We start from the raw sequence: 12,269 nt of genomic DNA, 5'->3' as shown, positions 1-12,269 counted from the left end.
CCGACGTCATTGCAATTCGCTTAGCAGAGCATTTTGCTATGAGTTCCGCTTCTGTGAATTACCCCCAGGCCTTCTGCTCCATTAAAGAGCGGATGGAACGTCGGAGCCTTTCGTTTCGCACCAACCACCCAGAATCTTACAATGCTCCATTTAGTGAGTGGGAATTTCGCAGTGCCCTCGCTGCTTGCCCTGATACCGCTCCGGGGCCAGATGGCATCCACTGTCAGATGCTGAAACACCTTTTAGTGGACTGCCAGCGGCGCCTTCTCGATCTTTACAACCGTCTTTGGGTCGAGGGGGAGTTTCCGTCGCAATGGCGGGAAGGCATTGTCATCCCCGTTTTGAAACCTGGAAAGAACCCTCTGGAGGTGGACAGCTACCGTCCCATTAGCCTCACCAACGTTCTTTGTAAGTTGCTTGAACGGATGGTGAGCCGGCGCTTGCATTGGGTACTGGAGTCTCGGGGCCTTCTGGCTCCGTCTCAGGGTGGGTTCCGTAAAGGCCGCTCCGCCACCGACAATCTGGTGAGTCTGGAGTCGGCCATCCGTACTGCTTTTGCCCGCCGTCAGCACCTGGTCGCTGTCTTTTTCGACATGCGGAAGGCGTACGATACGACATGGCGTCATCACATTCTTTCTACGCTTCATGGATGGGGTCTTCGGGGTCCTCTGCCGATTTTTATCCGCAATTTTCTGTCGTGTCGTACCTTCCGCGTGCAAGTCGCGGCCTCGTATAGTTCCTCCCACGTCCAGGAGAACGGTGTGCCACAGGGCTCTGTTTTAAGTGTCTGTCTATTTTTAATAGCCATTAACGGGCTTGCTGCGGCCGTGGGTAATTCTGTCTCTGCTTCCCTGTATGCTGACGACTTCTGCCTTTATTACAGCTCTACTGGCATTGCTGCTATTGAACGTCAGCTACAGGGCGCTATCCGTAAGGCGCAGTCTTGGGCTGTAGCCCATGGGTTTCAGTTTTCGGCAGCCAAGACCTGCGTCATGCATTTCTGCCGGCGCCGAACAGTCCATCCTGAGCCGCGGCTTTATCTTGCCGACGAACTCCTTGCTGTGGTGGAGACCCACAGGTTTTTGGGGGTGGTTTTCGATGCCCGGTTGACTTGGCTGCCTCATATCCGGCAGCTTAAACAGACGTGTTGGCGGCATCTAAACGCTCTGAGATGCTTGAGCCACACCCGCTGCGGCGCCGACCGCTTTACCCTGTTGCGGCCCCCCCCTGCGGGTTCGGGGGTTAGAATAGGCCCGCGGTATTCCTGCCTGTCGTAAGAGGCGACTAAAAGGAGTCTCAAACGTTTCGGCCTTATGTGATGGTCCCCTCTCGGGTTTGACCTCCATCTATCTAAATTATTCCGAAGAGCGAGCCAATTGGGGAAGGGCACCTTACATGGTGCACTGTATCCTTCGTGCAATTAGACCTTTAGCCGTCTTTCTCGTCGTTGCAATGGTGTCCCGCTCGTTTTCGATCTCTTGGGCGATTACCACGCTGCACTCTGCAGTGTTTCTTTTAACTGTGACGACGACCTTGGCCATTTTTGCACCTAAGATCCAGCACGGTAGCCAGTCCGTTGTGGTGGGGTCGCCATGTACCCTCTTGGTTGTAGCCCCCTGACAACACAGGGATCGCTCTACTGATGCCTGCGCCGTTCACTCCCCACGTATGCCAAGGAGTAGATGCCCATCTCCCTGGGGCATCAGGACTCCCGGCAATGGCCATCCTGCCAGGTGGCCTTTGCTGTGGCTGGGTGGCGCCCGTGGGGAGGGCCCTTGGTCGGAGTAGGTGGCATCAGGGCGGATGACCCGCAATGAAGCGTGGTACATCATCTATCGCTGGTGGGCCTCCACCAGCAGTCTCTAAGCGATCGAGGTCTAACCTCAACGTGAAGAAATTGGATCAGAGATCGTTTCCCTCCCTAGCTACTCCATGGGAGGAACGACTTGCTAAAGAAGGCAGTGGAGAATATTCACCCCGGTACCTCGTGTGTACGCGGGTTGATGGAGAATCTTTCATGTCGACCAAGCCCCAGTTTTTTGTGGAGCATTTAGAGGACAAGTTCGGGGAGGTGGAGGGCCTGTCCAAGATGCGCTCTGGTTCTGTGCTCATCAAAACGGCATCCTCTGCCCAGTCACGGAGGTTGCTCAATTGTGACAAGTTGGGGGATGTTTCCGTTAGCATCACGCCGCATAAGAGTCTCAACATGGTCCAGGGTATTATATTCCACAGGGATCTTCTTCTGCAGTCCGACGATGAATTACGCGCCAACCTCGAACGACGAGGTGTTCACTTCGTCCGGCGCGTCCATCGGGGTCCGAGGGATAATCAGGTAGCCACCGGTGCCTTCATCTTGGCCTTTGAGGGTGATGTCTTACCCGAAAAGGTTAAGGTGATGGTTTACCGTTGTGATGTGAAACCATATATCCCTCCTCCGATGCGGTGTTTTAAATGCTGGAAGTTCGGGCACATGTCATCTCGCTGTACTTCCAGCATCACGTGTCGGGATTGCGGACGTCCTTCGCATCCTGATACTCCATGTGCTCCGCCTCCCATTTGTGTTAACTGTGGAGAACACCATTCCCCCTGCTCACCGGACTGTCGGATCTTCCAGAAGGAAAGGAAGATAATGGAATATAAGACCCTGGACCGCCTGACCTACACCGAGGCAAGGCGGAAATATGAGCGGCTACATCCCGTGCCCATGACATCCACCTATGCCGCTGCTGCACAAGCAGTCCGATCCTCTCCCGTGTCGTCACGTACTGCTGCCTCTCAGCTATGTCTCAATGCACCGGCCCCCTTGGTTGTTGGGGGCACTTCGCCCACTGTTGCTCCATCTACTCCAGGAGCAACACCACCCCAACCATCGGGGACATTCGTCCCCCCTTCCCAGCCGGAGAAGCGTAGGGCTTCTTCGGCCACTCCAGCCAGGAAGGGGTCCCTTGGGGCCCTCCCTTCCCAGGCTTTGCCCAGTGTCAAAGCGGACCCACGAAAAGTTTTGAAACAACAACCGGTCGCTGGTCATAGGGCTTCACGGTCGTCGTCCGTCCCTGAGACTGACCCAGTGGGGCCCTCCCAGCCAGACCCTCCCAAGGCACAGCGTGCGAAGCCGTTGAAGAAAAAAGCTCCCAAGCAACCTGACATTGCGGTGGCACCTGTCCCACCGCCACCCTCAAACTCTGCGTCTGAGGACGAGGTGGAGATCCTGGCGTCCGCTGAGGACCTCGATCTCGCCAGTCCCTCCGGCGCCATGGAAAGCACTGGCGCAGGTGCTCACTTGGAGGCAGCAGGTGACCCAGCGGCGTAATCTGCCTTCCCAGTCCCGTCACGCCTTTCCCAGCCATGGACAACACCATCCTCCAGTGGAACTGCAGCGGTTTCTTCCACCATCTAGCTGAGCTCCGCCAACTTATCAGCCTTCACCCTTTCTTCTGCATTGCTCTCCAGGAAACTTGGTTTCCAGCAATGCGAACCCCCGCCCTCCGTGGCTATCGGGGTTATTACAAGAACCGAGCAGCTTATGAAAGGGTGTCTGGTGGCGTCTGCATATATGTCCTGAACTCTCTTCACAGCGAGTTTGTGCCTCTACAAACAGCTTTAGAGGCTGTCGCTGTTCGGGTGTGGACGCCCCAGGCCATTACCGTCTGCAGTATTTACCTTCCACCTGCTGGTACTGTCGCGCAGCATGTCCTGGCTGCTCTGATAGCACAACTGCCGCCACCTTTTTTGCTGCTGGGCGATTTCAATGCCCACAACCCTCTATGGGGTGGGTCTGTCTCCAATGATCGTGGTCGGGCCGTGGAGCATGTGTTGGCTCAGCTCGACCTTAGCCTCTTAAACACCGGTGCTCCCACGCATTTCAGTGTGGCCCATGGCTCGTTCTCGGCCATCGATCTCTCTATTTGCAGCCCTGGACTTGTCCCATCCCTCCACTGGAGGGTGCATCCTGACCTATGTGGTAGTGACCATTTTCCCATCTATTTGTCACTGCCACAGTGTCATTCTTCTGGGCGCTTGCCCCGCTGGGCTTTCCACAGGGCTGACTGGCCAGCTTTTACTTCCGCTGTAACCATAGCGTCTCCCCCACAGGGTGACATTGACGAGGTGGTCCGTGTTTTAACCACGTCCATCTTTTCAGCGGCCGAGGCTACCATCCCCCGTTCCTCTGGCCTCCCTCGGCGGAAGGCTGTCCCCTGGTGGTCGCCGGAGATTGCTGAGGCTATTCGCGACCGTAGGCGGGCTCTCCAGCGTCATAGGCGGCACCCGTCTCTGGAGACCCTCATCGCCTTTAAGAGGCTCCGTGCCTTCGCCCGTCGACTTATTGCACGGCGTAAGCAGGAGTGCTGGGAGAGGTACGTCTCCTCCCTGGGCTCCCGTGTCTCGTCCTCGCACGTGTGGTCCCGGATCCGGCGGATTTATGGCGCCCAGACCCCTGTGGGTGTCCCTGGGCTCTCCTTGGACGGCGCTGTCTGCACGGACGCTGCCGCCATTGCTGAACGGCTCGCCGCGCACTTTGCTCAGAGCTCTGCGACTGCATCCTATCCCCCCGCCTTTCGCTCTCTAAAGGAGCGAGCCGAGCGGACGCCGTTCTCATTCCACACGCGTCATTATGAAACATACAATGCTCCTTTCAGCGAGAGGGAACTCCTCGCTGCTCTCGCCGATTGCCCTGATACAGCACCAGGACCGGACTGCATCCACGCGCAGATGCTGAAGCATCTCTCCAGGGACTGCCAGAGACACATCCTCACCATCTTTAACCGCATTTGCAGCGAGGGCGTGTTCCCGTCGCAATGGCGAGAGGGTCTTATTGTCCCCATCGTGAAGCCTGGTGCGGACCCACTGGCGGTGGACAGCTATCGTCCCATTACCCCACCAACGTTTTGTGCAAATTGCTCGAACGTATGGTGGGGCGGCGTTTGTGTTGGGTCCTTGAGTCGCGCGGTCTCCTCGCTCCATCCCAGGGTGGCTTCCGTCGGGGCCGGTCTGCAGTGGACAATTTGGTGCGGCTGGAATCTGCTGTCCGTACGGCTTTTGCCCGACGTCAGCACCTTGTTGCTGTATTTTTCGATCTGCGGAAGGCGTATGACACCACATGGAGGCATCACATCCTCGCCACGTTGCATGGGTGGGGTCTTCGTGGTCGGCTCCCGGCTTTTCTTCAAAGCTTTTTATTGTGCCGCTCTTTCCGGGTGCAAGTCGGTGCCACCTCTAGTTCCTCTTATATACAGGAAAATGGGGTCCCGCAGGGCTCGGTGTTGAGCGTCTCGTTATTTCTAGTGGCCATTAATGGTCTGGCTGCAGCAGTGGGGTCGTCGGTGTCTCCTTCTTTGTATGCCGACGACTTCTGCATCTCATTTAGCTCCACGACTACGGGAGTCGCCGAACGCAGGTTGCAAGTCGCCGTTCGCAAGGCAGCATCATGGGCTCTGGCTCATGGTTTTCAGTTCTCTGCTGCCAAGACTCGGGTTATGCACTTCTGCAGGCGTCGGACGGTCCACCCTCATCCTGACCTTTACCTCGACGGCCACCTGCTTGAAGTGGTGGACACTTGCCGCTTCTTGGGACTCGTGTTTGATGCCCGGCTCACATGGGTTCCTCATGTTACTCAGCTGAAGCAAAAATGCTGGCGGCACCTCAACGCCCTCCGCTGCCTTAGCCACACGTCTTGGGGTGCAGATCGCTGCACGCTACTGCAATTGTACAGAGCCCTTGTGCAGTCCCGGCTTGATTATGGGAGCCTGGCCTATGGGTCTGCGTCACCCTCAGTGTTGCAGTTGTTAGACCCCATACATCACTGTGGGGTTCGGCTTGCAACTGGCGCTTTTCGCACCAGCCCCGTGGATAGTCTACTGGTGGAGGCCGGGGTTCCCCCGCTGCGGATTCGCCGCCATCGTCTGCTCGCCAACTATGCTGTCCACGTACATTGCTCGCCAGGCCATCCCAATCGTCGCCTGCTTTTCCCTGCCTTGGTCCACCACCTGCCCGAACGGCGACCTCGGTCTGGGCTTTCCGTAGCTGTCCGTGTCCAGTCCCTGCTGTCAGAACCGGGGTCATTCCCTCTTCTGCCTCCCTTCCGGGTCCGTACACCTACGCCTCCCTGGTGTTTGTCCCGGCCGTCCGTCCATCTGGATTTGGCACAGGGACCTAAGGACTCGGTTCCGCCTGTGGCCCTCCGTCGCCGTTTTCTTGCGCTCCTCGACTCATTTCCGGGCTGTGAGCCTGTCTACACTGATGGTTCCCTGGTTGATGGTCGCACTGCCTACGCTTTTGCTCACGCTGCCCATGTTGAGCAACGCTCCTTGCCAGCTGGCTGCAGTATTTTTACTGCAGAGCTGGTGGCCATCTTGCGAGCTCTTGAGCATATGCGTTCCTGCTCCGATGCGGCCGTCGTCATCTGCAGTGACTCCCTGAGCAGCCTCCAGGCCATCGACCGCTGCTATCCCTCTTCTCCTCTGGTGTCCTCTATTCGGGAGTCTGTTTCCACCATTACCCACTCTGGTCGTTCGGTGGTTTTTGTTTGGACGCCAGGTCACGTTGGCATCCCGGGGAACGAACGTGTTGACAGGCTGGCCAAATGGGCCATAGACGCCCCAGCTTTGGAGATCGGCCTTACGGCTCGCGACCAGCAGCTGGTGTTGCGCCGTAAGGTACTTGGGATGTGGGCTGCTGAGTGGCATGGCATGACAGCCCCGAATAAACTACGGGCTGTCAAGGGGACGACCGATGTGTGGCGTTCCTCCCTGCGGGCTTCTCGCAGGGACGCGGTAGTTCTGTGTCGGCTGCGCATCGGCCATACCTACCTGACGCACGGCCATCTGTTACGTCAGGAGGATCCCCCCTTGTGTCAGTGTGGTTCCCGGCTGACGGTCGGCCACATTTTGCTGGAGTGTCCTCGACTGCGCACACTCCGGCAATCTTTTAATCTCCCGGGCACTTTGGCTTTGGTTTTAGGGAGGTCCTGCGCCTTTCCCTTTCTGTGTCTATTGTCCTTGTGTCTGTTGCTGTTCTGGTGTGCCGTGAGATGGTTGACTCTTTCCCATTTTTGATCTCGTGGTCAGTCAACCAGTCTCCGGCCATCTTCCTTTCTTCTGTTTCTTTCTGTCTGGTGTTCCTCTGTCCTGTTCTTGTCTGTAGTGTTTGTTGCTGCATTTGTGTGCTTCTAGCGCCTGGGGGGACGTCTCCTCCCCCTTTGGTTTTTATCTGCTTCGTAGATTTTCGGCTCGCCTGATTTTGGAATGGGGGACTGATGACCTTCGCTGTTTAGTCCCCCTTAAACATCCAACAACCACCACCACCTGTTGCGGCTCTACCAGGCGTTAATCCAGTCCCGTCTGGATTATGGGAGCCTGGCTTATGGCTCAGCATCCCCATCTGCGTTACAGGTGCTGGACCCAATTCTCCACAGCGGGATACGCCTTGCCACTGGTGCTTTCCGCACCAGCCCCGTGGACAGCGTACTAGTGGAGGCAGGTGTACCTCCCCTGCGGTTCCGATGCCAACGTTTGCTGGCCGCTTATGCTGCCCATGTTCTAAGCTCGCCCGGGCATCCCAATTCTCGTCTCCTGTTCCCGCGATCGGTCGTCCATCTACCAGATCGTCGGCCCCGGTCTGGTTGTACAATAGCGGTCCGCGTAAAAGAGCTTCTCTCTGGGCTTCAGGTTTTCACTGTTCCACCTACTTTCCGGGCTACTTTGCATACACCCCCATGGTGTGTTCGTCGCCCTTGCCTTCGGCTGGACCTGGCACAGGGCCCGAAGGACTCAGTCCCTCCAGAGGCCTTCCGCCGCCGCTTTTATTCTATCCTGGCCACGTATCAGGGCTCTGGTATTGTCTACACTGACGGTTCGATGGTTGCTGGTCGTGTCGGGTATGCGCTCACTCTAGGGGACCGTTCCGAACAATGTTCCTTGCAGGATGGCTGCAGCGTTTACACTGCTGAATTGGTCGCCATCTTTCGTGCCCTAGAGTATATCCGCTCCTGCTCAGGTGAGTCCTTCGTTATCTGTAGCGATTCCCTGAGCGGTTTACGAGCTCTCGACCAGTGTTTCCCTCGTTCTCGTCTGGTGATGGCTATCCACGAGTCTCTGCATACTCTTGCCTGTTGCGGCCGCTCTGTGGTCTTTGTGTGGACCCCCGGTCATGTCGGTATCCCGGGTAACGAACATGTTGACCGCCTGGCGAAAGAGGCCACCAGTCAGCCATCTCTGGACCTTGGCCTCCCCGAGCCTGATTTGCGGGCAGTCTTCCGCCGCAAAATCTTGGCGCTATGGGACGATGAATGGCGCGAACTGACAATGTCCAATAAACTCCGTGCAGTCAAGGAGACGACGGCTGTGTGGCGGTCATCCCTGCGAGCCACTCGCAGGGACTCAGTAGTTCTTTGCCGGCTCCGCATTGGCCACTCCCGGCTGACACACAGTTATTTACTGCGCCGGGAGGACCCTCCTCTATGTCGCTGTGGGGCAGCTTTGACAGTGGCCCACATTTTGCTGGCCTGCCCCCTTTTAGCTGTGGTCAGGCAGACATTTGCGCTGCCTGCTACGCTCCCTGCCCTTTTAACAGACGACTCCACTATGGCTGACTTAGTTTTACGTTTTATTCGGGCAGGGGGATTTTATCATCTACTCTGAGTGTTTCTGTTTTATTTTATCGTTTTGTGTTGATTCTGGCCTTTGGCCTATGATTTTACACTGATTTTTTAATGTGTTTCTATGTGGTTGGCTTTTCCTTATTTATTTCTATGGTCGGCCAACCACCGTCACACTGTGTGGTTTTAGTTCGTTTTGTCTTGTCCTTGTCTGTTTCTCTTGTTCTGTATCGTCTGTGATCTCTTCTGTTCTTCGTTTTTATTCTCTGTGGGTGTTCTTTGTCCTTGGAACAAGGGACCGATGACCGTAGCAGTCTGGTCCCTTTAATCCCCCCAAACCAACCAACCAACCAATCTTATGCCGTCTCAACAGTATCCACCATCTCAGCATCTGTTCGGTCACAGGTGCCTTTTGCACCAGCCCAGTTGAGAGTCTGTATGCTGAAGCTGCTGAACTACCACTGTCCTACCGCCGTTACTTCCTGCTCTGCAGGTATGCATGCCATTAGTCTACCATGCGTGGCCACCCCTCCTGTGCCTCCTTCATTGATGATTCCATTGACCATCAGGAAGGGGCTCATCCCACTTTTCTGTTACCTCCTGGAGTCCGCTTTCACCACTTGCTACGGCAGCTTAACTAACATAGTATGCTGCGGAACTACTACTTGTTGGTCAAAGTGTGAAATGGCTATACGTCAAGACTTAGAGTGAGAATAACATTTTTGGGGGGTCATCAGTTACCAATATGCTACAGAACTTCACTACAGTAGATTACCAGTACTTACTTGTGTTTTAGAGTGTGTCTTACTGTTCGCATTCACAAATACAGTTGGTAAATTCAACTTCCATACTTTGTAGAATTTAACTACATAGTAATTGAGAAATTTCTTTTGCATTGATATACTCATGTTCAAAGGAATACCTGAATGCAGTGATAAACATAGAAGTGATGTGTTAACAGCTGATGATTTAATATAAAATAACATTGCATAGATGTCGTGCTTACTATAAGGCAGTTTTATTATTATTATTATTAACATTATCATTATCATAGCCATAATCAAAACTGTATTTCAGGCAACAGCCTCCTCCTATGAAGTCATGCCTATCCTGTCACCAGCAGATTCATCGAAATGCACCCATCTGTCCACTGTGCAAAGCTAAATCACGAAGTCGCAATCCAAAGAAACCAAAGAAGAAGGACTGAATAATTTTTATGAATTTTTACCTTCAGTGTTGTTAAAGTGTATGCCAGTATATAAGTAGTGGGCACACTTTGAATTCACTTTGCTGCTCATTAGAGCAAATAGTGTGTCCAGTAATTAAAGTTCTGTATGTGTTACAGAGGTTCAGGAATTTCTGTGAAGAAGATCTGATGACAAATAACTGTGTGGAATAAGTATCAGTATGAATTGTAATGTTTTGTACTTAGTGTTAGAATTACTTTGAAATGTAAGTTATCACCTTATAAAAGTTCTCTTACCTGAACACATTTGAAATAATATACTTTTCTTGTGTGTATTGTACTGTGGTAAAAGTGGGAGGAGGATTTTATTAATGATTTTATGATAATGTATGTTGGAAAAGTGTGTGTTTCATACTATGGAGGTGCAACATGGTTTATATACTTGCCATATTTTAACACATTATTGGAAAGAGTAGGAAAGATTGAGTGTAGTAGTCAGTGTTTTACTGGTAAGACTTTTATCTTCGAGCTAAGAATACTTAAAATTACTTTCAGAGTCAATATGTTTGAAGGACAAAATATATTGTGGACATTAAAACAGCAAATTTTTCAGAAAGAAGGGAAGAATAGTGATGAATATTTTACTCAAGATTTTGCCTTCTTTCATGAAGAAGTGTTTTTTCTTTTAATTTTTGAGACTGCTTTATATATAAATGTTGTTTGATCTAGATGATTCAGTGTGATTAAAATTTGAATTGAAGAGTGTGTCCGGCAGAAACATTTATTTTAAGGGTGGAGAGATCATTAGCCACTATTTCTGAACTCGCCATTTTATTGTGCAGTGACACTAGTCCAAAATTAGTATCTTTATTAGTTCCTCTTATGTACTCATTACATAAATATTGCAACAATATTCCTCCGTAGTGTTATAAGAACAGAGTGAAACTTAGAGAAAGCACAATGCAGTATAAAACATGCACAATTCTTATAAATGCATCTGGGCCACCTAGGACCCCTGCTTGGTCATGCAAGCAGTGCAGAAAGTACTATTGAAAAGTCTTACAAAAACTTTCACACAGCAAACAAGTATGTTCACTGAGGGAGATGTTGCAGTGGTCAAAACCTTGCACTTCCATTAAGGAGAAGTAGAGTGCCAATCCTCATCCAGCAGTGAGATTTTGTGTTTGTATTGGTTCCCTTCTGCTTACCTAGAGTCAAAATTTGATGCTCACACAGTTTTATTCCAATGATTGATCCTCATCTACCAAAGATTTCTTGACGGAGCTATCTTTATAATCTGTTTGAAATTGGATGTCACCAAGCAAGGTGGCGCAGTGGTTAGACACTGGACTCGCATTCGAGAGGACGACGGTTCAATCCCGCGTCCAGCAGTCCTGATTTAGGTTTTCCGTGATTTCCCTAAATCACTCCAGGCAAATGCTGGGATGGTTCCTCTGAAGGGGCACGGCCGACTTCCTTCCCCATCCTTCCCTAATCCGATGAGACCGATGACTGCGCTGTCTGGTCTCCTTCCCCAAACAACCCAACCCAAATTGGATGTCCACAAGAAAATCAATGTGGGATTACAATCATGCCTCACAGTTGGCTGGAATAAACAGCAGACTAAAACTAAACTGTAGAGTCCTGCAGAAAACAATGAAACACAGGTTATTAACCATTGCAGTTTGTAACTGTCTTCTGGAGGCTTACCTGAATCCAGATCTGTAGTTTGTGTCCTATTAACAGTAGGGTAGTGAATGTAAGAAACATTGTGAAGGAGACCAGACAGAGTGAAGTGGTGAGGTGTTTTCATTGTTTTATGTTGAACATGGTAACACACACATCTGGAGGAAGAATACATGAAGAAACTACCTCGTGTATATGTGAAAAAGTCAAAAGTACCAGTGGACTGATAGCATGGGCAAGATTTAGAATTGGTGTGTATGAGGATCCCATCCAAAATCGTTCTTCAGCAGTTTGAATATCTAGGGGCATTATGGCATATGTTTCTATGTATGATACGAGAGTTAATTTAATTAATTAATTTAATATTTCAAATTTGAAAACATTTGTTCCTGTAATGGTTTTGACAACTGCAAATCCATTCTTTCAAGCTTATACACATACGTAAAATCTGATTTCAAAAGGACGCTATTAACCTGTGCAGAGTGGAGTGTTTAATTTTAATGTTAGCAATGACCAGTTTTGTAACTAGTGAAAAACTATGAAATAACACGAGAGTAGCAACTTGGGTGGTTTGCCACAGACTAAAACGAATGACTTTGCCCAGATATTGCATCAAAATTACCCATGCTGAAGTGAACACGCACCGGAAGACTTCAGAATTACCCCTATAAATTAAAAAAAAAAAAAAACCATGGATCCTTGAAGGCGGCATAATACCTTGAGTGATGGCCCATAAACTTGAGAGTTCCTTGTTTTGCTCTTTTAGAAGTACTTGTATATGAGGTTTTCCATTTCTATGGTGAT

The 12,269-nt window shown here is 51.4% G+C and overlaps 1 protein-coding gene across 1 annotated transcript in view; it reads left to right on the top strand.

Moving 5' to 3' along the window:
- Positions 1-10,377, top strand: part of LOC124555299 (zinc finger C4H2 domain-containing protein) — a 160,621-nt gene extending 150,244 nt beyond the window's left edge. Inside the window, exon 5 of the mRNA XM_047129170.1 lies at positions 9,671-10,377. Within this exon, the coding sequence (XP_046985126.1) occupies positions 9,671-9,800 (130 nt within the window). The 3' untranslated portion in view covers positions 9,801-10,377. The remainder of the gene's footprint in view (positions 1-9,670) is intronic.
- Positions 10,378-12,269: the final 1,892 nt, after the last annotated feature.

Source organism: Schistocerca americana, chromosome X, assembly GCF_021461395.2.
Source record: "Schistocerca americana isolate TAMUIC-IGC-003095 chromosome X, iqSchAmer2.1, whole genome shotgun sequence".
Lineage (NCBI taxonomy): Eukaryota > Metazoa > Arthropoda > Insecta > Orthoptera > Acrididae > Schistocerca > Schistocerca americana.
The sequence above is the reverse complement of the archived record's forward strand: the minus strand, read 5'-3'. Positions and strand labels throughout refer to the sequence as shown.